Source organism: Cricetulus griseus, chromosome 3, assembly GCF_003668045.3.
Source record: "Cricetulus griseus strain 17A/GY chromosome 3, alternate assembly CriGri-PICRH-1.0, whole genome shotgun sequence".
In the NCBI taxonomy this organism is placed as follows: domain Eukaryota; kingdom Metazoa; phylum Chordata; class Mammalia; order Rodentia; family Cricetidae; genus Cricetulus; species Cricetulus griseus.
In genome coordinates, this window is record NC_048596.1 from 278,779,660 (window position 1) to 278,805,993 (window position 26,334).

General features: G+C 46.8%; 2 protein-coding genes across 2 annotated transcripts; both read right to left on the reverse strand.

Annotated features, from left to right (window-relative positions):
• Positions 1-398: 398 nt before the first annotated feature.
• On the reverse strand, positions 399-3,508 carry CUNH9orf153 (chromosome unknown C9orf153 homolog). The gene is made up of 4 exons (XM_027409597.1): positions 3,458-3,508; positions 2,133-2,315; positions 1,544-1,922; positions 399-637 (listed from the first exon to the last, which is right to left on the reverse strand). The coding sequence occupies exons 1-4, from the start codon at positions 3,506-3,508 to the stop codon at positions 399-401; spliced, it is 852 nt and encodes a 283-aa protein (XP_027265398.1).
• Positions 3,509-13,798: 10,290 nt separating this feature from the next.
• On the reverse strand, positions 13,799-16,540 carry LOC100772041 (spermatogenesis-associated protein 31D1-like). Its single transcript, XM_035441739.1, has one exon. It carries the CDS (start codon positions 16,538-16,540, stop codon positions 13,799-13,801), a length of 2,742 nt encoding a protein of 913 aa, XP_035297630.1.
• Positions 16,541-26,334: the final 9,794 nt, after the last annotated feature.

A 26,334-nucleotide genomic window follows, 5' to 3' on the forward strand; every position in this document is an offset into this window, starting at 1 on the left:
GTTTCCATGCAGCTATGTGCAGAATTGGTCTTAAAGGTGTGTACCACCAGCGCCTGGCTTGTTCAACTCTTTTTATGGGATGGAATTCCCATGCATTTAACTTTGGGAGGAGTGGGACAGTGGGTTTCAGCTTGGAGACTTGTGTAGGCAAGAAAACTTTCTAATGATCCGTGCCTGCTCGAGAGCTGTTTGCACGTCTCCCTTCCTGCTTCAGATGAGTGCTGTAAGTATGAAGTGGAGCTAATGTTAGCAATCAGGTGGGCATTTCCTCCATGTGAATGTTTGAATTTAGGCTTTTTATAATGTTGTGTAGAAAAATGGATTGGGTGCTTTTCTGTCTCCTGTATAAATTTAATGTTGTCAAATGCCACAATCCAAATCCCAGGTATTTCAGTGTTCTATGTATTCCATTTAAAGTGATAAAATCCATCCTTATGACACTCAGTCTGAGGGTACATCAAAGTTTTGCGAACTAGAGGAGGGGAAAGCATCCCAGACATGCCTTGACTCTCCACGAATCTCTTCTCACTGGTGAATTGTATGTCAATGAATGACAACCCCCTACGAACGCGTCCCCAGCTTGCAAGCCCCTTGAAATACCTCCACTCCAGGTCCACTAGGTCCAGGAATTGCTTTCCTAGAAAGATCATATTTTGAAAGAGTCAGACATTGGCATTCTCCACAGACAGAATAAATCTCCAATGAGCCGAGCTGCCTTCCCCATTCTGGCAGCTGCAACCCAGAGCCCCTGAACTAAATATCACCTGTTCTACATACTATTGACTTCCTCCTAAGGGAAACTAGTAAGAAACAGAAAGGAAGACCCCACCCCACCCTACCCCACCCAGTGATCCTCTTTGAAAGAGAAAAAAAAATCAGGAAAGGTTTAGGGAACACACAGACACTCACACACTTACACAGTCACACACATTCGCACAGCACACATGCACACATGCATGCCACCAACTGTGAAAGACAATAAAGCCAAGGAAATTACAAAAGATAATAATCTAACAAGCCCAGAATGCAGAAAACAAGTAGTGATGGGTGTTTCAGAGCTGACAGGCTTCATCACTCATGCTATTCACAGCCACCTCTCAGAGATGGATGTGAGCCTTAGCCCTAGATTGTCTCGTTTTATTCTTTTGTTGTTCTCAGGGTTGAACTCTAAAACTTGAACATGCTAGACAAGTGTTCTACCATGAGCAACAACTTGCTCCCCCATCTCTGTCTCCCCCCACACACACCTTTAATTTTAGGCTGGGTCTAGTTAAATTGCACAGGCTAAATTGCCCACATTAGCTTCAAACTAACGATCCTCCTGCCTCAGCCCCTGGAGTAGGTGTGTGTACCATTCACGGGATGGAAAATTTAAACCCCTTTCCTTCATCGCCACCATCGGCAGCAACAGCATTGGCTACGAACCCTAGAACAGGCAAGATTTCAAGAGGCCAATGCTTGACATACTCTCCTCTGGGAATGGACCTAGATTCTCAGCAAGGTTTGCAAACTCCCCCACCCCCCACCCCATGAGTCTCTTTACCTGGCTCAGGGGGGAAGAATCGAATCAATTTATCTTCATAGACCAGCCTGTCCGGGGTAACGGAATCCAGGAGAAGTTTGTGAAATGTGGCACTTGAAGTCCTCTTCCTGGAGGTGGGTTTTTTCTGAGTAACTTCGACCTCATCGGCCCTGAACTCATAAGGAAAGGTGTGCACCGGAGGAGGGATGCCCACCTGAACCAGTCTCTTCTGAGTCTTGGCTATCTGCTCCAGTGGGAACAGGAAGCCCTTCAACAGGCTGTGGTGAAGTACATCTGCCATGGACTTGGGCTTCTCCTTCTCCTCCTCCTCCTTCTCCTTCTCCTCCTCCTCCCCGTGCTCCTCATCCTCACCCTTCTTCTCATCCTTCTCCTCCTTCTCCTTCTCCTTCTCCTTCTCCTCCTTCTCCTTCTCCTTCTCCTTCTCCTTCTCCTTCTCCTCCTTCTCTTTCTCCTTCTCCTTCTCCTTCTCCTTCTCCTTCTCCTTCTCCTCCTTCTCCTTCTCCTTCTCCTTCTCCTTCTCCTTCTCCTTCTCCTTCTCCTTCTCCTTCTCCTTCTCCTTCTCCTTCTCCTTCTCCTTCTCCTTCTCAGCCCGGGTCTGTATGGCAGGGAGGGGCTTATCTTTTCTCTTGTCGGTGTCACATGACGATGTGGCATTCAGATTTTTATCAAGGAGCTGCCGAGCTTCCTCAAGTGAGGTGCGACAGATTTTTTGGAAATTTGATTTCTTGCTCTCCTTACTAAAATTCTTAGCGGAGTCATATAATTCTGGCAGCTGTGGCGGGGAGAGAGGATGTGGAAGTCAGCAGATCCATGATAACATAATGACCTCTCCCAACAGAAGTGTTCATCTTTTGCAAGGTCTCATTGCCTCAGTAAGCCACGTCAGTTGCAGAATAGGGCATAGAGAACATGGCAGAGTGCCAGGTTCTTCATCCAAAAGATGGATTTCAGACAACATCCTTAGCCAGGCAGCTGTGTCTCACGCCTTTAATCCCAGCATTTGGGAGGCAGAGGCTGGCAGGGTCTCTAGTCTACAAAGCTAGTTCCAGGACAGCCAAAGCTACACAGAGAAACCCTGTCTTGAAAAAAACAAAAACACATCCTTTACAGCCATTGCTAAAGAAATAACCTGTTTAAAACGCTTTGGATTTGGTGGCTTTTGAGACCTGTCTAGCTTGGCTGAAGTGACCTGTGGCCTCGTTTGGAAGAAAGTAAGACAGATCATGCAGACATCAGAGTTTCACCCTGGTGTCCAAAGAGTTCCAGAATGCAAGGCTGTCATTGTTAGTATTCAGGTATCTGTACCAGCATTTCCTCAGCTGCAGCCACTAAGAGCACTACCTGGGCATATTCATCTCTCTCTCCCTCTCCCTCTCCCTCTCTCCCTCTCTCTCTCTCTGTGTGTCCCCTCCCTTACCCCCTCCCCTCCTCTGCCCCTGTCCCCTGAGACCCGTGTGCCTCTCCCATTTCCCGTTTTTATATTCCATATCCCTAATAAAAAACCCCTCTGCTTGAACCGTGTCACACGGTGTCTTTGTCTCTGGAATGCTGCTTTTGTTAAATTACAATAATCATCAGTAGTTTTCTAAGTAAATGACCGCATTATTGAGTGTTTGGAAATGGTTGTATTCCAGAACAAAACTCTAAGCAAGTCCTCACAGTATCTCCATCCCCCACCCCCACACACACGCCTAAGTCCTGTGGAGAATGCTAAAACCTTGCTTTTTAGAGTGTCCTGCCTACAGCTCAGGGCATTCCTAAGAGGCATCTGTGGGCCTTAACTGGAAAGCCAGACAGTCCACTATCTCAGATTACAGCCTAATTTATGTCATTTCCCTGGGGGTGCTGCTCAGTCGTAAAGGGCTCCCCAGAGTAGAAAGGAGAAGAGCAAAAGAGCAAAATTAAGTCAATTACCCAGCTGCTGGGTCCAATGGCCCAATGTAGTCTCCATTCGCTCTCCGGCATTGTGTTGCAAGAAAAATAACAGAGTGAACTAAAATTAGCATGTCTCTTTAGACAGTTTCCATCAGAGAAAAGGCTTAAACTGGATGCTGCCCTGCCCCTGGAGAGCTAGGTCATATGGTGGCAAAAAAAGCTCAAGGGGCCTGGAGAGGTGGCTCAGTGGTTACAAACACTGGCTGTTCTTCCAGAGGACCCAGGTTCAGTTCCCAGCACCCACACAATGGCTAACAACTGTCTGTAACTCCAGTTACAGAGGATCTGATGTCCTCTTCTGGCCTCTGTGGACACCAGGCACACAAACACTCATGCACATACAGTGTTGGTCTTTTGTTTTGTTTTGTTTTGTGTTTTACAAGACAGGGTTTCTCTGTATTGCTTTGGAGGTTGTCTGGAACTCGCTCTGTAAACCAGGCTGGCCTCAAACTCATAGAGATCTGCCTGCCTCTGCCTCCCAAGGCTGGGATTAAAGGCGTGCACCACCAACACCCAGCTTAACTGTTGGTCTTTTTAAATGGAGTCACTGAAATGAAACTCTGGCACTCCAGGCACCACCTGGCATGTCTGTGGACATTCAGGGTCTGCTCTCAGATGGTTCTTTCATGTAAGTTGCCTGTGTACAGTAGCAGGGCTATCAAGTTCTTACCGAGCATCTGAGAAATGGTGGTAAGCTGTTGCCATGAGTCTCAGTGTGATGTCCCGGAAGGGACATTGTTCGAGGATCTGAATCTCCAAGCCTCTGAAAAGGCAACAAAGGGGAAGACCAAAATCAAAGGTCAGCTAGAATGACAGGAAAGAGTTTAACGGTGAACTTTGTGGATAGGACACTTTAAAGTTTTGCCATTTTATTCTTAATTTGTTTCCTTGTCCATCTATGTTAGTCAAGTCAATTATGTTTGAACTAACCATCTTAGGTATCTCAGCACTCCAAATTCCTTTTTTTTCTTCTCTCGAGACAGGATTTCTTTATGTAGCCCTGGCTGTCCTGGAAGGCCCTCTGTAGATTAGGGTGGTCTTGAGCTCAGAGACCTGCCTACCTCTGCCTCCCTGGTGCTGAGATTAAAAGTATGTGCCACAACCACCTGGCACACTCCAAATTTTTATACAAAATATATGTTAAGGCTTAGTCTTATTCCAAAGAACACTGCATCAATTGTTCTGTTTTGTTGCCTAATATTTCAATTTACCCTTACTTCACCTAAGGAAAAGAATCACTTACCTTCTTGCCCAGAAGGAATACTCATGTAGGAGAAAACAAAGCTCATAATAACAGTAACAAAAACAGACATTTTAAAGAAGAAAGAAATTCTGACCATTTCATAGGTGGAAATAAAACCACCCCAGGATTCTCAGAGTTCCTCTGTGTAATGGTAAGTCGTTCTGCCAAGCCACCCAAGCCCGGCCACCATGTGTGCTCCCAAAATAACACACAGAGATTAATATTAGGTACAATGCTGCTCGCAATGACTAGGATTTCTTATCTGCTAGCTCAGTCTTAATTATCAACCATAATCATTAATCTATATATTTATGAAGACTTATATGATCAAGGACACCAGCAGCATGTGTCCTCTCTTGTCAGGCTCACATAGTGGCTCCCAGAGAAGAGAGCATGAGGAAGAGCACAATTTCCTGCTTGTTCCTGCTTATATTCTGAGTCTGCCTGGATCACAAGACTTCTCTTTACTACATTTCCCAGAATCCTCCTCGACTCCTAGTCCTGCTTAACTTGCTTCCCTATTGGCCAACAGTACTTTATTTATCAACCAATAAGACAAACGTATACACAGAAGATCTTCCCCCATCATCTCCTCTTTTCTGTCTAAATAAAAAGAAGGGTTTCCCATTAACATAGTAAACTATATAACAAAACAGATATCAAGTAAGAACTATAGTTACAATATTTAGTTCATTAACATTTAGCAAGATTTAAAGAAAATATTCTACCATCTACCCTGTCTTTGTGAGTCTAAAGTCTTACATGTAACTTATCTTTTATAATAACTAAAAACTATAACAATAACTATCTGTCTTCAACTCCATCACAGATCACAGAAGGATAATATATAAACTCTAGATCTGACAGAGACATCTGCTACCTGGACAGTCACCCAAACTTCCTCTGTAATGTTGGGGCATCCATCTTCAGCCCATAGGCCACAGTGTGTCTAGCACACTCCTCCATTTCAACAGGAACCCTTCAGTACTGTCTTGTTTTGAAAGTTCAGCAGTCATTTTTTGTGGGTTCTGTATGTCCAGTTTATACAGCAACAAACAGTCCAGGCAAGAGCAGTTTCTTGCCCAAATGGCTAATCTTGCCATGTTGAAAGCAAACTTCATAACTAGTTTCTTCAATGCCCATCCTCCTTTCTGACATAATTGGTGTGCCAGGAGCAGTTGTGTCTCACTGTCATGAAAATCCCTAAACCATTTAAATGCCATATTTCTGTAGGTCTTTGAAAGGTTCGAAGAACACCTATCCATCTCAAATACATCTCTGTATATCTAGAAAACCTAACTAACCTAATTATAAGTTCTGACTACTATAGGTGACTATACAATCTGTATTTAATTATGCATTACATTTTAAAAGATCTGTTTAAACACAATACCAAAAGAGGAGAAATTTACATATAACAAAATTAACCTTAAATTTGTATCAATAAATGAAAATCCATACCAATGTAAAGTATTCATTCCTATATCCTATTCCCCTTTTTTCCTTTAAAGAGAATATGATATAGAAATGAATACTTTGCGTTGGTATGGATTTTGGATTATTGATACAAATTTAAGGTCAATTTTGTTATATGTGTATTGCTACTCTTGTTTAGATATTGTATTTATACAGCTCATTTAAAAATGTAATGTATAATTAAATACAGATTATAGGTAGTCATCTATAATAGTCAAAATTTATAGTTTGTCAGTTAGGCTTTCTAGATATACAGAGATATATTTCAAATGGATAGGTATTCTTCAAAACCTTTCAAAGACCTACAGGACATAGCATTTAAAGTGGTTTATTAGGTTTTTTCATGACAATGAAACACAACTACTCCTGGCAATACCAATTCCATCAAAGAGGAAAATGGGAATCGAAGAAACTCATTATGGCATTTGCCTTTAACATGGCAGAAACAGCCATTTGGACAAGAAACTGCTCTTGCCTGGACTGCTTAATAGCATACTGTCCAAACTGAACAAGCAGATTACAAAGAAAAGTAACTGCTGAATTTGCCAAGGGACAAGGATGGTCCTTCAAGGTTTTTGCTTCATCAAAGAGTCTGCCAGACATTCTGGGCCTATAGGCTGAAAATGGATGCTCCAAGGTTACAGAGGAGCTTTGGGTGACTGTCCAGGCAGTGAGATGTCTCTGTCTAGAGTTTATATATTATCCTTCTGGGGTCTTTGATGGAATTGGAGACAGATAGTTATGGTTATGGTTTTCCTTAGTTATGATAAAATATAAGTTACATATAAGAATTTAGACAGGACAGGCATTGGTGGCTTACCCCTTTAATCCCAGCACTTGGGAGACAGGCAGAGGCAGGCAGATCTCTGTAATTTTGAAGCCAACCTGGTCTACAGAGCCAATTCCAGGACAGGCTCCAAAGCAATATGGAGAAACCCTGTCTTGAAAAACCAAAAAAAAAAAGAAAAAAAAAAGACTTTAGGCTCACACAAAAATAGGATAGATGATAGAATATTTTCTTTAAATTTTTCCAAATGTTAATGGACTAAATATTGTTAACTATAGCTCTTCTTTGATAGCTGTTTTGTTATATATAATTTTACTATGTTAAAGTTAAAACCTTCCTTTTTATTTAGACAGAAAAGAGATGATGGGAGATGTCCTTCTGTATGCTGTGAATATATTGTTCTCTTTTTGGTTGATGAATACAGCTGTTTCTGCCAATGGACAGGCAAGATGTAGCCAGGCAGGAAGTATAGGTGGAGCTACCAGACTAGGAAGATTTGGGGAAGAGGAACGCAGAGAGTGAGTCACCGGAGAGAGACGCCATGTAGCCACTGGAGGAGTAACATGCCAGAGTGTTATGGGTAAGGCACAGCCTCATGGCAATACATAGTTAAATAGAAATGGGTTGATAATTAGGAGAGAGCTAGCCAATAAGAAGCCCGAGCCATTGACTAAACAGTTTATAATTTAAGCCTCTGTGTGTTTATTTGGGACTAAAGGGCTGCGGGACCAATCGGGACAGAAACAATCCACATGGTGGTGTTTGGGCTTTTCTCCACACTCACAGAAGCCTGTGCCTCCATGCAGGCATGAGGCTTTTTTTCCTGAAGAGTTCACATGGAACCAGAAGCCCATGCCAACCATTAGACATGCAAGGAAGCCAGCTTGGATCACTTAGCCTCAGGCCAGCCTCCAGGTCGACTACAGCTATGTGAGCCATCCTAGCTGAGCCCAAACAGAGAGGAAACACACACTCATACATACAAACACACACACACACACACACACACACACACACACACACACACACACACACACACAAACATTGAGCCCTAGATTTGGGCAGAGTATAACATAGCAATAAATACAAACAGACTCTGCACATGGAGTTGGTGGCCATGAGAGCATGAGGAGAGAGGCCTGTGATACTGGTTGTCCTGGGAGAGTTGGGGAGCTTACAGGCTCTGAGATAGACTCTATAACTCATGCTGCAGGAACACTCTGACATAGGGAGAAATGTGATGATGAGAAGCTGTCAGTTAACCCTGATGCAACCCCACAGTGTGAGTCTATCGGCATTTTCTACAGGAGAGAAAAGTGCAGTAGTGGACTGGTAAATGAGCTTGTAGACAGTCTGCAAACATTGGCCATGGCTCAGGCTTAGGCTTGTGCAGCATCCACCATAGTGCAGTGTGCCTGTGGAAGCTCCCGGCAGTCTGAAACATGAGGCAGAGCATGAAGAAGAAACGAGGCAGAGAAGACACAGTCTGGAGGGCAGGAGGGATGGAGAGGCTTGAATAAGAAACAGTAAAATCTCATGCAGTAGGGTTCACATGCATCTGGGCACGTGGCTCTGTGATAAGGTGTGTGCCTGGCATGCACGGGGTCTTAGATTCAATTTCTGTGATGCAAATAACTTATCCATTTTAAAATGTCATGGATAGTTGGACATGTTGGCACACATCTGCAACCTCAGCATTTGGAAAGCACAGACAGAAAGCTGCAGGCTAGCCTGGGGTGTGCATAGGGAACCCATCTCAAGGAAAGTAGGAGGATGGAGAGGGGAGGGCCGGAGGAAGAGAGCGGGTACACATGCAAACAGTTTGCTTAATATGGGGTCCCAAGTTTCATGGATGGTTTCCAGGGACCGCACCTGCTTAGGGACTTCTGGGTTGGATGAATGGTATCCTCAAGGCTTGACAGGCCTGTTGTGGCAGGAAAAGGTCATCCTTGGCAGCGTAGGCTGGAATCCAGTTTGACTTTTCACTTATTTTCAGCATTCAATTTTGGGACATGCACTCTGGTTTTGAGAAACACAAGAGGAAGCTCTCCCGTCTTCCTCTCCTTCCTCTGCAGTTTCTCTTGTCACTAGGCTGGAGGCCGTCTGTGACAGACATGTGGAGCTGGAGGAAAGAGGACCCCAGACAATGGGGAATGGACCAACATCAGGGATAAGTAACCGTGGGAGCCTGGGATGGAAGGACAGAGGCATGGAAGAGGGAGACAGGGCAGGGCTGTTCGTGGTGATGGGTTCTACCTTCCTGAAACAGCCTCAGAGGAAACAGAAGTTTGTCCCCACCCCTATGGGTAGGTATGACCCACACATTGTCACCTGTCACCATGTAGCCGTGAGCTCCTTCCTCTTTATTGCCTGTCAATCAGTCCTCTTCATGACAAGCACAGCGAGGCTCACTTCCCGCTGTCATTGGACTATTAGAATGCCCCGTGACAGTGTCTGTCACTGCACTTACCACATTTCCCTTAGTCCATTTAAAGAACCATCTCTGTCACCAATCAATGAGGTCCCAGTATCATCCACCTGGTAGACCCCAGGCCCAGCTCTGAATCTGGAGGGTGTCAATGCTTTACTGGAGGGCAAGTAACTAAGCCACTGTTCATTGTGACATTTGGAAACCATTAAGGTCACAGAAGCAGCTGTTTGACAGTAAGGGAGGGGGTGGGGTGGTAGAGAGTGGGAAAGCACTTTTTCTAGAAGAGCATCAAATCTCCAAGTGTCACAGATTTGTTAAGCTTTCTCACTAGGGACTATTGCGGGCTCTTTCTGTCAATGTGCAAAGGAGGACAGTAGGCAGCCCGAGCAATGGGGGTGAGCCGTGTAGCTGTGTTCAGGTTTTCTGTCCTTGGCAGAAATTGCTGTAACAAGATGCTATGATTTGAGTCCCAAATCCCTGTGTGAGATTCTAGTATCATTCCCTCCCTTCCTACGCTGTGTCAACGACAAAGGTCTCCCTGATGAGAACCAGTGCCCCGTGTGGCGATTGCCGTTGTGAGTCACTCTCACTACTTCCGTAGATGACACCATGCTTGGTTACACTTTGTTTTTTACCCTAATAATTCAGCCCGAAAGCCTTCCAGATCGTTTCCGAAAGGGTCTCCATCCTTCATGGTGGCACATATTCCACTGTGCAGGTTTGATTTGTTCGAGGAATCTTCTGTATGAAAGGAGTCTGGGTTTTCATGTCTACCACAGACATCTTTTACCAGCTGTTGGTAAAGTGAGCCAAGCCCAGTGCTCTACACTTGGAAGCATGACTTACCATGACCACAGGGATCTATCCTTGCATGCAGGGTTGTCATGTCAGATGTCTTAGGTTTCTTTCTACCACTGTGCTAAAACGCCATGGCTAAAAAGTAACTTGTTGGGGGAAGGGCTTTATTTCACCTTACAGGTTATAGTCCATTACTGAGGGAAGGCAGGGTGTCAACTCAAGGCAGGAGCTGATGCAGATGCCATGTGGAAGTGTTCCATGCTGGTTTGCTCCTCATGAATTTCTTAGCCTGCTTTTTCATACTGCCCAGGAGCACTTGCTCAGGGCTGGCCCCGTCCAGTGAGCTGGGCCCTCCCATACAGACCTATCTTATGGAGGTATTTTCTCAATTAAAATCCTCTCTTCTAAGATATGTTTAGGTTTGTGTCAATTGACCAAAACCAACCAGCACAGAGGTCTAAGAATCATTTCAAGTCACAGCCTGCCCATAGCTACTTATCTGACTGTGGAATGATTTCTGTGTTCTGGTGTGCAACATGCTGGGAAAGTGTTTGCAATGAAGATATGAGCCTCGGCTTTCTGCTCCTGCCGCCTCATCTTCTGTCTGCAGCCATGCCTCCTGCACAATGACAAACTCATGGAAACATGGACCCAAATAAATTCTTCAAAAATAAAAATAATAAAACTCATAGTTGAAGTACTAAAACTTAACAAATACAAAATTCAAAGGAAGCCCAAATCAGACGTATTGTGTTAAGTTGACAAAATGAAATACGAAGTTAGTTTTGTAGATTTTGCGGTCATTACTGTTGGTGTCAGATTGTGTGATTTATAGCATAAGCAAGCCCATTTGCCAAACTTGCATTACCTAAACATATTTTTTGTTTGTTTGTTTTTAGAGTTAGGGTTTCTCTGTAGCTTTGGAGGCTGTCCTGGAACTCACTCTGTAGATCAGACTGGCCTCAAACTCACAGAGATCTGCCTGCCTCTGCCTCCCGAGTGCTGGAATTAAAAGTATGTACCACCACCACAGCCAACTGCAGGCAGGCCTAGTTAGGGTCCATGATTCTTGGTAGGAGAGACATTTTAGAATCAAGCTGTTTCCTGAAGTCCACAACCTTCTATGCAGGTTTGATCCTCTCTGTGGTTCATCCAGCACTTGAACATTTCTAGCTAGGGGAGGTGGATTTCGGGTTCAGGGACCTGATCCTTCCCCTGGCAGTGAAGCAGAGACAGCCTTAGTGTTTGGGGAGTGTTCCTTGTCAGGCTCTTATGCCTGCAGACCCTTGCCATGCTGATTTCATCCCAGTGAACCAGCTTTCTGCCCGGGAGCCACATTCTCTTCTGGAGTCTTTCAAAGAGCTGAGATGAGGTCATGGGCAGCCACAGCCCAGAATGCCCCCTTTTCTCAGGGTGTCCCTGTCTGTTGTTTTTACTGCAGGCATCATTTTACTACAAAAACAAAATCACCAATAACCCTGCCCTGTGTTTCTCTGAAGTAACAGATTCCAGTGGTTTCTTCCAATATGAGGAACTGGAAGGAATTCAATTCCTATTCTAGCTTCTTATCAGAATGATTTCATCTCTCAATGATGCCACATCCTGAGATTTCACTTCCCCTTCCTCCAAAAGGAATGGAGGCTGCTGAGTGTTAGAGAGATCTAACCGAACAGACAAAACTCACAGCAAAGGAGGGGAAGAGGCGGCTGTTTTGAGGTTGAGGAAGAAGGGAGCTTTTGAATGTTTCTTGCCTGAAAACTCTTGGGCCTTCCTCAAGGGGAAGGAAAGGGAGTAAGAGTGAGGCTGGGTAGACCAGGAAGTGGAAATATTAGTGATATGGAGTTAAAAGGATTTAACACATGTGGGAATATGCTGGAAATATAGGAAGAAAAGGTCAAAGGTTGGGCTGTCCTAAGCAGAACATGGCTCTGGTGATCTCCCAGGACTAGAGCAACATTGAATGACTGCATAGGTGACAGACCCTATGACAGGATGGCAGCAGAGGGGAAACTAGACTATCTACATGGATAATTGTCTTTTTTCTCTCTTTTAAAAATTAATTTATTTTTTACATTCCAAGGATAATTGTGTCTTACAAGTATTCTGAGGTTCTGTCCCCTCCAGAGCCTCCATGCAATTGACACACTCTTTCCAATGCCCTGTAACTCTGTTCCTGCAGTAGGCAGTGGCATTACTTGGAAGGAGAGCGTGACGGACAATACACTGGAAATGTTATTGCTTTTACAACCACTGGACACCTCCATCCTGGAAAAACAAATAAAATGCTAAGAATCTTTCCAAACATTTTTGTCTCATTCCTCCCTTGGGATCTGTGTAACAAAGGCAGGTTTCTGTGGAATTTTGGTGAAATGAAGATTCTATGATGGTCCATAGACCACTTCACTCCAGGGACCTGAACTGCGTGCAGGTGGCACAGGGGAGTTTTCCTATGACTCCATGGAGCCTGTGCAGATCAAGGTGGCACCGTGTGCACTGTGTTCACTGAGAGCGCACTGTCAAGCATGGACGGGAGACATCGTATCACCTTCGCTGATAAAAGGACTTCATGCCTGGCACAGGCCAGTCCAGCCAGTGGTCCTCACTCTGACATCAGAAAGCTCTGTGGTACTGTGTGGGACTCAAGAAAGTGCCAACAGGGTGGATCACGCAGTGGGGTGTGGTGGCAGTGTTATGTTGGGATCATGGCATGTGGCCTTGGTGCTTAAAGCAGGCTCATTCACCTCTATGTCCCCTTGGGTAACCACTCACTCACATGGATAGTACCATGCTTGTGGCACTTTTTCAACATGAAAGGAAGGTGACTGCCTGGAGACTTCCTGAAAGCAGTGTCACAGTTTGGTGCACAGAAGCAGCTTCAACACAGCCTGAAGAAATGAGAGTGGAGGGAAGTAGCTACTGTGGGTGACACATGGCGGCAGGTGTCTCTCACTGGCAAGCATGTGTGGCACTAAGTGGGTGCTGTCTCTTCCCAGCATTCGTCACATAGTCTCTAATTCAGGAGCACCTAAAATGTAAGTTAAGTATATCTTGGGTCATTAACAACTGTTCCAAAAAGTTTACTTGAGTCACTGTATTCTAGGACACTCCTGTCCTTGTTAGACAAGATGACCTCAGACAGAGACCACCGCTCTCAAGACTATGGAACAGAGGGAAGCTGTTGGCTGTCACACAGTGTGGAGGCTACAGTCGGGTGTAGGAAGAGGGTCACAAAATTAGGGAGCAAAGGCTCTTAGGGGGCTATCTCCCACCCCCTTTCAGTAAGAGTAATGGAGAGAGGGGCGTCTTGTAGAATACTCAGGTCAGGGTGTGGAACTAGTATCCCATTTCCTAAGCATAAGCCTTGTGATTTCTAAACCCCATGTCACACATGGGGAAAAAAAAAAAAAAGCCACATTTTCACAAAGTTTATTGGAGAAATTTACACTGTCAGCAAAGGAAAAGTTGCTGTTGGGTAGAAAACATATTCCGCATAGTTAAGCATTTTCGTGGGTAATGGAAACAGACCTCCCAACATTTCCTTCAACACAGAGAAGGGCAGACAGGACACCCTGGCCAGCTTGACACCTACAGACAGGACTTGGGTGGGACTCGGGATCCCTGTGGAGCCTGCATGGGGGAGGTGACCATCTCAGCTTTTCCTGCAGTGCCACACCTCTTAGGGACTGTCTGCCCTTGTCCTGGGCTGCAGGCCTCAGCCCTCTGCACTTGAGAGCAGGCAGCTTGCCAGCAGGAGAGGTACCTCTGCACAGGCTCTGACTGAGCCAGCAGTTGTACCTCCTGCTGAGTTTCTTCAGACCCCATGAAGGGAGGCACAGGTGCCTGGGGACAGGGGATGACTGTGCCCTGCCTGTGTCCCAGTGGTTTCCTGAGGATCACCCCGGGGTCTCTCACGTACTTCAGAGCTTCAATGTTCTCATAAAACTCACATCTCCCTTTGATGAGGCTTGTGCCCTTCACAGGTGGTGATGAGAAGCTGCCCTTGGCCAGGGACCTTTCCTGCCCTTTGTGTTTTCTTCCAGGGGACACCCACTGCAAGAAGCATTTCACCTGGCTGGTGAATTGATTTTCCAGAGGCTGCCCCCTACGTGACTGTACCGGGGAGGATGTGTGTCCATGTGTTTCCTCTGGTGCCCTGGCCTGAACAGAGAGCCTCTTCCCTCTGGTTTGGGATGTCCCTAAGCCTGCATCCCCTCCACCCAGTGGGGACACTCGCTTGGCAGCTGGGGGACACCCCTTGTTCTGGCACTTGCCTGACACATTTGCAGGGAACCAGGAACTCTGCCCTGCCTCAATGCCAACTCTCGCAGTGGGCAAGTGCACCCGCAGTACCTGAGAAGCCACCATATCCCCACTGGAGGGGCCCTGGGGTTTAGAAGTCTTTTCTTCTGAGGCTGAGGGCACATCAGGCAGGCCTGCTGCCTGGATGGGTGGTCTGCTCTCTGAGTGCAACACGACTCCTCTGGACACCTGACTTTTATAGTCAGATGTTCTAGGATTGTGGGGAACTGTTGGCCTATCTGGTCTCATGGGCAGCTCTGGGCTATGTCTATGGTCTGATCCAGATTGTTGCAGGCTGCCTTTGTCCACCATACCAGGTGTCCAGGGCTGGATCGGCTCTCTGCCACTTTGAGCTGTGCTAAGGTCTTTGTCGACAAACACCTTGATCTCAGAGGCCGGCCGTATCTGGCTCCCAGGCCAGGAAGCAGGGAGAGACACTTCTTGGATGGGTGTGAAATTCAATGTCCGCATCCCATCTCCACTAGTATTTCTTTGCTGGAACCTGGAGGTCTGGGCAGAATTCACTGCAGAAACGGCGTGGGAGGCAGCGTGGAACTGAGAGGGAGGATGGGATGGCTCCACTTTTGTCTTGTAGGACTCTAAGGATTCCTCAACTCTTTTGGGAAGACCAAAGCTCATCCTCCTGCCAAAGGTTTTAATATGTTCTTCCAATATCTTTTCTTTGCTAGGACTAATCGATAAACTATGTTGGTGGTTTTTCAGTGGGTCTTCCTCACCTGCCAACGGTGCCAGATCTTTCAATTGCCTGGGCTGTGTCTCAGGCGGGGGCTGTGCTATGTTGTTAGAATGTGGCCCTCTGTCTTTGGTGCCAGGGATCTCGCCCCCCTTCATTTCTTCAGTTTTCCTGCTCAGCTGTTCTTGGAGGAAGGTTTCACATTTTTTCTGGCCCTTCTTCACCCATGAAGGCTTTGCAAACTTTCCAGACAGAATCCAGGGCTGAAGTTCTGGGTCTGTCTCAGAATCAGAGCCTTCCCTGCTCATTGTAGCCGCAGGGGAGTCTCTCTGGAGATGATCTTTTTGGTCTGTTCCTGGACCCTGTCTCTGAATTGGCATGTCTTTCTCCCTTAGAGGGTGAGTTTCCAAGATCTTTTTGTGGAAACTTTCAGATTGGATGAGCTTGAAGCTTGATGGGTGTCTGCTGCCATTGTGCTTAGAGAGAGAGATCCAGGGCCCATGGCTGCTCTGCATCTCAGGGAACTCAGAAGGCTCTGGGTGAGGACTCATGAGTGACAGGGAATCCTGGACCCTGTTCGGCAGTCCCCATAGGTGCTGGATGAGTCTCTTCCGGAGGTGGTGCTCAAGTTTCCTCCGGACTTCTCTAGTGAGGGGGAAGTCTCCCAGCAGGATGGACTTGGGATCACAGATCTTGAGTGACTTTCTCATCAAGAAGACCTTAGGAGGTGGGGGGCAGAAGCTTTCTTGGGATCTTTGGGTCACAGTGGGTAAACCCAAAACACTTTCCAGTGCTTTTTGTAATAGGTTGTATTCCAGCTGGTGAATTTCAGATTGACTGAGAGGCTGTGCTCCATCTGAGGGTCTATGAAAATGCACCCCACAGGTCCTAAGCTGGGATAGAGGAGAAAATAATGGCCATTGGATTTGGGGTTGAAGGGCCTCAGACTTGCTGTGAGAGTCAGGCTTTGTCTGAGATTCTGCCAATGTTAGCAGCCAGACCTGTTGGTCTCTCTCAAGCCAGGGCAGCGGTGCGGGCTGAGTGCAGGCTAGAGATTCATTGCCTGTAGGAGTCTTTGCCATTCTGTTGAAATGGGCAGTATGGGTGGCTTCAGGCTCGTGTTTCAGGGATTCACTGTGCAGACAAGAGGGGCCCCAGAAGAGCTGTTTATCCTTGATGCCTGATTGATCTTCAGAGGTCTTGGAGTGAGAGGGCTGCTGGAGTAGGTGGGGGTCCCCTGAATTGCCTTTGCCACTACCCAAAGGGAGGGAGACTTCCAAGTTCTTTGGACCAGCAATTGACCCTGAGATTTTCCCTGAATTATTTAGTGGCATCGAAAAGGATTCTGCTTCCTCTTTCTTATGCTCAGATGCAGTAAAATCAGTTTCTGTTTTCTCTTGCCTTTTGAAGAGTGCTAAGACTTCAGGGGTGAGAGGCAAACTGCTTCTGGGCTCTACAGTGTGGGTCTCTGTAAGTTTCTGATATGAGGCTTGGGGACCACAGGGGTCTAGAGGTTGTTGGTTAAGAGTGTCTGTAGTCAAGGACTGGTCTTTGGCACTGGACCAGGGCTGGGAGGAGACTGACACAGCCTGTCCTTCATAGACAATGCCTTTGGCTGTTGGGACATTGGGGGACAGCTCCCTGGGGCTCTCCTCAAGACATAGGGGAGCTTCTGGTTGGAGAACTGACTGTGCTTCCTGAGTGGCATGTGGAGGTGCAAAGGGGGCAAATGGTTTGTGTGGGGTGTGGCTCAATAACACCGGAGGGTCTAAGGGAGCTTGAGCGTGCGGTGATGGGGAGGCAGTGAGTGGCGTAGAAGATAAGCCATCCCGAACGGTTTGGTAAGATGAGAGGGTGGAGAGAGGAGATGGTGAAGGTTGAAGGAATACGTCTGGAACTGAAGTTTCTGGTTGGTTTGCTGGGAAATGAGAGATGAGACTGGATGTGGACTCTGTCACAGAAGCTGTAGAAGGCCACTGGGACGTCAAGTCGGTACTGTCTTCCAGGGGAGTCTCAGAGAGCTGAGAGCTGACCTGATCGCTAGCTTTGTTACATACATTGCAGAGGGAATCTTGACACAGCAGCTGATGAAAGCCTGGAGGATCATATGGTGGGCCTGAGGAGCTGTAAGGAAGACAAGAGTTCAGAGTGTTAGCCAAGTCCAGCAACTGAAAAGGAAAGCCTTCTGGCCAGGGTGGAGACCCCGGAAAAGGGACCAGGAAATGAGGTGTGTTGGGGGGGGATAAGCACCTTTGCAGCATGGTCTGCCATCTGCTCCTGCCCTCAGCGTCTGACCCGCTAGTACTCCCACCTGGAAAAGCAGGACCGTGCCCTATACAGACGGAAAGTAGAAACAGGAGGATCACAGAGGAGTACCTTTAAGATAAACGTCCAAGGGTCTGGAGAGATGGCTGGGTGGTCTAAAGCAGTTGAAAGTCCTCTAGACGACCAAGGGTCAGTTCACAGCACCGACAGGGTAGCTCACAACCACCTGTAGGGCCACTTAGCGAGCAAGGATGCACTTTTCTGACCTCTGAAGGCACCAGGCACATATATGGTGCACAGTACGCATGCAGGCAAAACATCCACACACGTATAATAAATAAACATATAAAACCTTTAAAAAAGGAAGTCACTTAAGAGAACCTGCAGCCAATGACAAGTGGTCTTTGGGGACACTTAGAATGTCCACACCTGTGCAGCATCATTTGCAAATCCCTCCACCTGTGTTGCCCCAAGGGCTACTCAAAACCACTGCAGAATGCACTGGTCAGTGATGTCCTCACAGGTCTGAGCTCCTAGGAATGAAGCACTGAAAACAAGGGCAGGGGACATAACCTGTGCTCCAAAGCAGCCATTACCCCCTCCTCCACATCTCACAGGAGCCCCAAGGGGCTGGGCCTACTGCCCGAGACTGTCACTGCTTCATAAGCACGAGGGAATGGAGTGGGGACTCAGAGAAGTGTCTTGGGTCTGACTGTCTTCCCGGGTCGCTCTTTGCTGCCTAAGGGACCATGTATTTAGCAAGTGACACCCTCAGATCATAGACCTGTAACTGTATGGGGAGGACATGATGGGGAGCCGGGGGCGATGAGGTCAAAGGCAGACACCTACCTTTAAGTGATTCCCTGGTTGCCTTGGCTTTCTCCTGTAGCTGTTAACAACAAGGGGAGAATGAGCACACGGGACCCACTGGCTTTGCTGCTCTTCCTGAGATGTTCAGAACTCCATTACCCATGCACACCCTGAGGCCCACTGAAGAGTGTGATATGCTTATTTTAATATAAGGTGTGGCAGGGACTACTTGTTTTCACCCCTCTGTTGGAAAACTAAAGGACAATGGGGTGTTGTGTGGAGGACAGCCTTTCCCCCTGTGCTCCTCCTGAGGCTCATGAGCCCTAGGGCTAAAGACTGGGTTCCATGCTCTCTTCAGAGACATCACCAACATTCAGCATTGTGATCCTGACCAGTTCAGTGTGGAAGAAGTGAAGGGACACATGTTGTGGGGATGGATCGTGGATCACGTGTCAGGAGAGGCTGGCCTCATTCTGAGAACACAAGAGTGTAGCCAAGCCACCAGGACCACTTTCATGCTTTGTCCTGGAAACCTCAGCCACACAAAGACAGGAAGGTGTGCTGCGGGCTCCACACAGAAACCTTTGTCCCTCCTGCATCCCTCGCATGCCTGTCTCTTCTCCCTGTCCCAGCCCTCTCTCTTCCCCCCATCTCTCCTCCCCTCTCCTCTCCCTCAGTGTTCCGTCTCAGACATCCCTCTGACAGCCAAGCTCATCCCCTCACTAATGAAGACTCTCTTGGGAACCATGCTTCCTCACCTTTTGGGTATATGTCTCTTTCCACAGTGAAGATAAAACCAGTTTCAGTATCAGGTAGCAGATGTACAGCAGCAGCAGCCCCAGCCCACTCAGTAAGGTGTAGTTGAAGTCTACATGACAGGAAGCTGAGCCAAAGGCCAGCCATGTCTCAGGGAGGCTATGGAGAGATGAGAGAATGTTCTCCATATTGTAAACAGCATGGCTGCCTGAGGTGACTGATTCTGAAGGTCGGTGGGCTTGACTAGAGTCCCAGGCCTGCATCACAGAGCAGGGGAGAGTCACAAGGGTTTCTGAGGGTGGGGATGAGGGTGTGTCTTCAGCCCTTGCCCCACCCCCAGGCAGCTCTTCAGAGCTCTGCCCAACCTGCTGCTCCCCTCTTCCATCTGCCCTTTGCTCACACACTTCTCCTCAGGGGAACTTTCTGTTTGCTCCATCGGCAGCCCAGAGGGTGACCCATTCCCCTTGGTGTTTGGAGAACTTGACTGGGGTCTCAGCAGGTCCAGCACCATGTGGTGTGTGGAATTTGGCTTTTGCTCAGACATTAACTGTCTCAGGATAGTAATGTCTGCATACAGATGTTAAGTTCAGAATGGCCATCTCCTCTGCTGACACAGGTCCATGACTTGAAGCTCTTTTACACACCTCTTCAAACGCTGGTCAGTAAATTTTGTGTGTGAATCAGCCTGTAATGTCTTTAATTAGAGGTGCAGAAACAAATCAGAAAATTGATTGATTTTTCACAAATTATCCTCAGTTGGCCAAAAGATATGCGTGCATGTCTGTGTGTGGGGCACAACAAATAACTCAATGCATATTAAGTTTCCCTAACCAGGAAAAAAATGTAAACTTATTCCCAAGAGTACAAGGCAGTTGAAAAAATGTTTTATTTATGTTTGTGATTTCAATTTGGCTTCACATGGACAGGCTCACAAGAAAATCAGATCCAAGATACCCCAGGCACCCAGGAGACAGAAAAGGGTGGGCCTGGCCAGGATATAATCTGATGAAAGAGGTTCAGCTGGGGAAAGTACTGGACTTCCTGAGTCATATATATATGTGGTGTTTTAGGCAGGTTTTTATTTCTGTGAGGAGACATAATGATCATGACCACTCTTTTCCTTTTTTAAAAAGGTTTATTTATTTATTATGTATACAGTGTTCTGCCTACATGTATGCCTACGTATCCAGAAGAGGGCACCAGATCTCATTACAGATGGTTGTGAGCTGCCATGTGGCTGCTGGGAACTGAATTCAGGACCTCTGGAAGATCAGGCAATGCTCTTAACCACTGAGCCATCTCCCCCCCACCCCACCCCCCACACACAGAAAGTCTTATAAAGAAAACATTTAATTTCGGCGGCTCCCTCGTAGTTTCAGAGGTTCGGTCCATGATCCTTGTGACTGGGAAATTGGTGACATGAAGCTGGCAGATGTGGTGCTGGAGCTGGGTGTGCTCCATCTTTCAGGCAGCAGGCAGTCAACTGACCGTCACACTGGAGTTTGCGTGCTTAAAGCATCCCACTGCTTTCCTAACCCAAAGTACCAAGTCCAAATTCCTCCAAACAAACGCATGGTCAGGCCTATCACAACAATAACCCGGTCCCTGGTACCAACTTCTGTCTTAGGGTTTCTATTGCTGTGAAGAGACACCATGACCACGGCAACTCTTACAAAGAAAACATTTAATTGGGCGGGGCGGTCTCACAGTGTCAGGGGTTCAGGCCATTGTGACCATGAAGGGAGCATGGCGGTGTGCAGGCAGACATGGAGCTGGAGCTGAGCGTGCTGCATCTTGCAGGCAACAGGAAGTCAACTGACTGCCACACTGAGTGAAGACACCTCAAAATCCACCCCACAGTGACACACTTTCTCCAACAAGGCCACACGGCCTAATAGTGCCACTCTCTTTGGGAGACATTTTCTTTCAAACCACCACAGTGGGACTCATGGCCAGATCAGATGAGAAAACAGGACTGACCACAGGACAGGCATTAAGGGACTATGCTGATTTCACAGAGAGCCACCTAATACAGAACAAGGTTTAGTGGCAATGGGACAAGGAAGCCCCACGGTGTACTGCAGGGCATTCCATGGCAGGTAGACTGTGGCAACATTAAGCACTAGCAGATGGAGGCCTATAACGGAATTACAACAAGGAACCGATAAGAATGATATTTTATTGTGGAAGATTACTTACACCGAAAACCCAGGTTAGTCTCGGCAGCCTTTCGAGACCCCACCGAACCCCAAAAGAGGCCGAGTGCGTCTCCTCTTCGCTCTTTATCCTACCCCTCTACGTCCTGTAACCATGCTCGTTTGGGCGCGGTCAGCGGTACAGGTATCCAGGATGTCTCCCTACAGAGGCCCACGAGGAGAGAGGGGCCAGAGTGGGCATGAGGCCAGGAGGTGGCAGCATAGTATGTTGAGGTGAGGAGAGGAGCAGGCTAGGTAGAGTAGGATGGAGAATGGGACTCCCTGGGCAGACTCTAAATTGAGGAACTGTGTAGAGTCAGGTGGGGAATGTGGTGCACTGGGCCACCAGGGCGATGGAGAGCATAGTAGCCTGGCGACTTAGACAAGCGCATTGGGTTGGGGAACAGTGTGGTCCTGGGTGCACAAGAAACAGCTGTAAATGGGGTCCAATAGAAACAACGGAGGCAGCTGGGGGGATGAAGCTGAGTTAATAAAGGTGTGTGTGTGTGGTGTGTGTGTGGTGTCTGTGTGTGTGTGTGTGTGTGTGTGTGTGTGGTGTGTGTGTGTGTGTGGTGTGTGTGTGTGTGTGTGTGTGTGTGTGTGTGTGTGGTGTGTGTGTGTGTGTGTGTGTGTGTGTGTGTGTGTGTGTGTGTGTGTGTGTGTGTGTGTGTGTGTGTGTGTGTGTGTGTGTGTGTGTGTGTGTGTGTGTGTGTGTGTGTGTGTGTGTGTGTGTGTGTGTGTGTGTGTGTGTGTGTGTGTGTGTGTGTGTGTGTGTGTGTGTGTGTGTGTGTGTGTGTGTGTGTGTGTGGTGTGTGTGTGTGTGTGTGTGTGTGTGTGTGTGTGTGTGTGTGCGTGTGTGGTGTGTGTGGTGTGTGTGTGTGTGTGGTGTGTGTGTGGTGTCTGTGTGTGTGTGTGTGGTGTGGTGTGTGGTGTCTGTGTGGTGTGTGTGGTGTGTGTGGTGGGTGTGTATGGTGTGTGTGTGTTGTGTGTGGAGTGTGTGGTGTGTGTGGTGTGTGTGGGGGGGTGAGGTGTGTTTCAGAGGCAGTAGGGACAGGAGGCTGTAGGTCTGTGTGTTGGGGACCAGGGTAAGGTGCTGTGTGAGCTGTGGAACGAGAGTCATGGGTGAGGAGGACGCAGTGTGATCTGGCAGCCAGCAAGCACACTCTAGAGAGAGCTGGGGAGGGGCTGAGGGCTGAGGGGCTGAGGTGGATAATGGGCTGTCTGGGTAGAGTAACAATGATGTGTGAGGTGAACACTGTGGGCTGTCAGGAGAGCCCCTGAGGACAGCGACATGGGACGAAGCTGAGCATCACGAGGGGCTCCCAGGACTCAGTTGGGATGAAGAAATGAGCACTCTGGTGCAACTAGTGTGGCCCGGGAACCAGGAAGGCCGGGGCACATGACACGGACAAGGGGAGGAGTTACTGGGGAGGGCGTGGCCGGGGAACAGGGCGGGCTGTGGCGCATACAGCTGCAGTTTGGGGTGTGCCAGGAAGCAGTGTATGCTGGGTTGAATGGGGTCTGGGTGGTTAGTGGAAGTCTGGCATGCCAAGAAAGGCAGACGAGGGTGGGCACAGAATAAAGTGCAGGCTGAACGCCAGGTGAGAGCAGTCTTCGGGGAGGTGAGAAAGGGTGAACTGGAAGAAAAAAAGGAGGTGAAAAGAGTGGAGTGACCTGGAGCACATTGGGAACAGGTTATATTCAGTGGATCACGCGCAGATGGGCAACCCGGCATGCCAGAGATTAGAAGGAGAGACTTCGTGGAAATGTCATGTTTTAACTTTGGACAGTAACTGTACCTTAATCTACTGCGACTTCAGCCAGCAACTGCAATCCCACAGTTACCAGCCTGCTTCCCTGGCAGTGGCCTGGCCACTCAGGCTGAAGCCTGGCAGGAATTCTGCTCCTGCAGGCACTGGCCCTGTCGCTGCTGCTAAAGTTAGCTATAAATAAATCATTCAATTTACAAATAAGGCTCGAGATTGAAAGGCAGGGGTGAAAACTTGAGAGCTCAGAGAGGTTGAGTAGCTGGAGTCTCCCTGCTGGTGTTTCCAAAAGACCTGAGCTTCTGCTCCACGGCACCAGAAAAACCCACACTGCCCAATCCCCCTCCCACTTCCTGAGTCTGTCTCTCCTGGATGCCCTCTGATGCTCTGTGATGACTTTCTGTCAACCAGTTGCTTACTCAACCTCCTGACACAAGGTTAATTTTATTTAATCAATGCAAATAAACTCAGGGTTCACAGTGTGATCCAATATCCCCCAACAAGGGGTATAGTAGGTCAAGAGGCATTAGATTAAGGTAAATTGGTGTAGGAGGCACGGAGATCCTTGTGCTCACAGACGTGTGTTAGGGGAATCTGGAATGACAGTACACAAGGTTGTCCCTTCAAGAGAAGGAGTGTCACACCTGTTATTCACCCAGAAGGCTGGGAAGAGACATGCATTCTACCCTAGTGACCTTTGCACTGTCTGCGTGACTGAAAACCACACCAGACACCCCTCTCCGGCCCCATCCAAGCTTCTTCTTCTCAACCAATCTATAGAACCTGTCTTTATGGAAGGTGTCACTTGTACTTTATTTATTTATTTATTTATTTATTTTGAGATGGGGATTCTCTCTGTAGCCCTGGCTGTCCTGGAACTCTTTCTGTAGACCAGGCTGGCCTCGAACTAGCAGAGATCTGCCTGCCTCTGCCTCCCGAGTTCACTGCCCTTGGCTTGTGTCACATACACAAAACAAAGTTTTGATGTAGTTGTGTACAGTCTTTAGTTTACTGTGTTCCTGCAAGAGATTTATGTATGCTTTACCGTGTTCATGGGATGGAGTAAAGTATAACCAGAAAAGTTTTCACCAAATTGTGCTGTGCTTAAATATGGCTAAAATATCCAAATGGTGGTGGCACACACCTTTAATCCCAGCACTTGGGAGGCAGAGGCAGGAGGATCTCTGTGAGTTTGAGGGCAGCCTGATCTACAAAGTAAGTTCCTGGAGAGTCAGAGCTGCTACACAGAGAGAAATCCTGTCTCTAAAAACATACATACTTATATATAAGGACTAGCAAGGCTGCACTAGTCCACAACCCGCCATACAGAGGGAAATAAGGGCTACTGTGTTTTCAGGGAAGGCGGGCAGGCCTAGCAAACTGTGGTGGGTCACAGTGAGAAGGGCTGGGCACACCAGAGTGTGCTATGCACAGGGGCTTCATAGACAAGGTGGGGGTGGGAGCTGTGTCATATGGGATTAGCATGAGCTGGGGAACAGGGCACTTATGGGTACAGGAGCCTACCCTACTGAGAGACATTGGATTACAGAAACTGCTGAAGTAAATCAATCTATATATTTTTAAAATATCTTCAAAATGTAAGTCAAAAGATATGTTACTTTGGGGGAGAGGTTATGTTTTTATTTCCACAGGAAATGAGAGGCCGTGGATTCATTCCAGGTTGGTATGCACCAAGTTTGATCAAGGAAGACCCCCCTGAAAATTATGGCTACAGACATAAAGAAATAAACCCAGAAAAGCTACAAAACATATAATGTATATTTTACCTGCTCAAACATAAAACAAAAAAAAATCATCTTTGGTTAACCTGTGTATAACACACAGTCTATACCTGTATTAATATAGACAGATATGTTATCTTTAAAGTTTTATGTATTTTCAGAACAAGGGGACCAGACACCAATGAAAATGTATGGCCCAGGTGATCCCATATCTCAAAATGCCTCTGTTACAGTCTCCTCAGAATTCTGCATCCAAAATAGCTTCAGTGCTGCTGGCTGAGATGATCCAACCTCAAAAACTACTTCAGTCAAGACCTAACAATTATTCTGATTTTCTCGAAGTTCCCCAAAGATACCAGTGCCCACAGACAACAGGAAGTAGTATAGAGAAATGACATCCACATTCCCAATATATGGGGTATGGGTTGGTTTTGGTTATTCAATGGATTATGGATATTTGTCATTATAAAGGGGTTTGGTTACATGTTGTTGTTAATCATAGTCAAAAAGGCTAAACAAAAGATTTAAATTCAAAGATCTCTTTCTAAAGTAAAAAAAAAAAAGAGGGATATGACAGAAATTATAGAGAAAAGGGCAAATTATTGAGTCTACTTTAATCCACAAATCAACTAATAACTCAAAATATTTGACATTGGTATGGAATTTTGTTTATAGATAAAAATTTATAGTTATTTTTTGTTATGCTGCATGTATTTTTCTACTCTTGTTTGGAGCAGAAAATATGCTTATGCAACTCATTTAAAAATATAATGTATAACTAAAAATACAAGTTAGTAGTTAGTCATCTATAATAATCAAATTGTAGTAATATTAGGTGTGTTTTCAAGGTTAAACAGATATGTTTAGATAGTCTTCAAACACTTCAAACACTGTATATGGCATTTAAAATACTTAATAACTTAAAGTTTTTCATGTCAGTGAGATATGTCTGCTTCAGACAGCACCAATTTACTTCAAGAGAAGATGACGGGCATTGAAGAATCTCTGTATGTAGTTTGCTTTTTTATGGCAAAAGCTAGACATTTGGACAAAAAAAACTGTACTCACTTCTATTACTACTGTTCAAACTGGACCAGCAGGATGCAAAAACTGCCAAACATTGGCAAAACAAGGTAGGGCATACTTCAAAATTCCCTGCTTCTCAAAAATGTATGTAAGACATACTAACATTAGGTGTCTGGGCCCAAATGTAATACATCAGAAATATGCTTGGCCCAGCCACAAACTTTAGGAGCTCAGAACCTTGGGTGACTGTCCAGGAAGCCAGTAGTCCCTGTCAGTAGGTAATATTACACCCCTCTGGAATCTTCGATGGAATTAAAGATTAAATGTTTTTTGTAAGACCCCCAGAAGCTCAGGCCTTCAAGATCTCAGCCCAGGACCTCGGTCACCCCAATCACTGGGTGGAGTCAAAAGCTTGATGCAAACATCATGAGGCTTTATTATAGTTGTTTAACAAGCTAACCCCATGTTAGCTCGAGTCTTTCACCCACCCACCATGGCGGATGGCTAGGAAAGACAGCTCGAAGCGTCTGCATAGAGATCTTATAGGCAGCGTAAGGGGAGTGTCTAG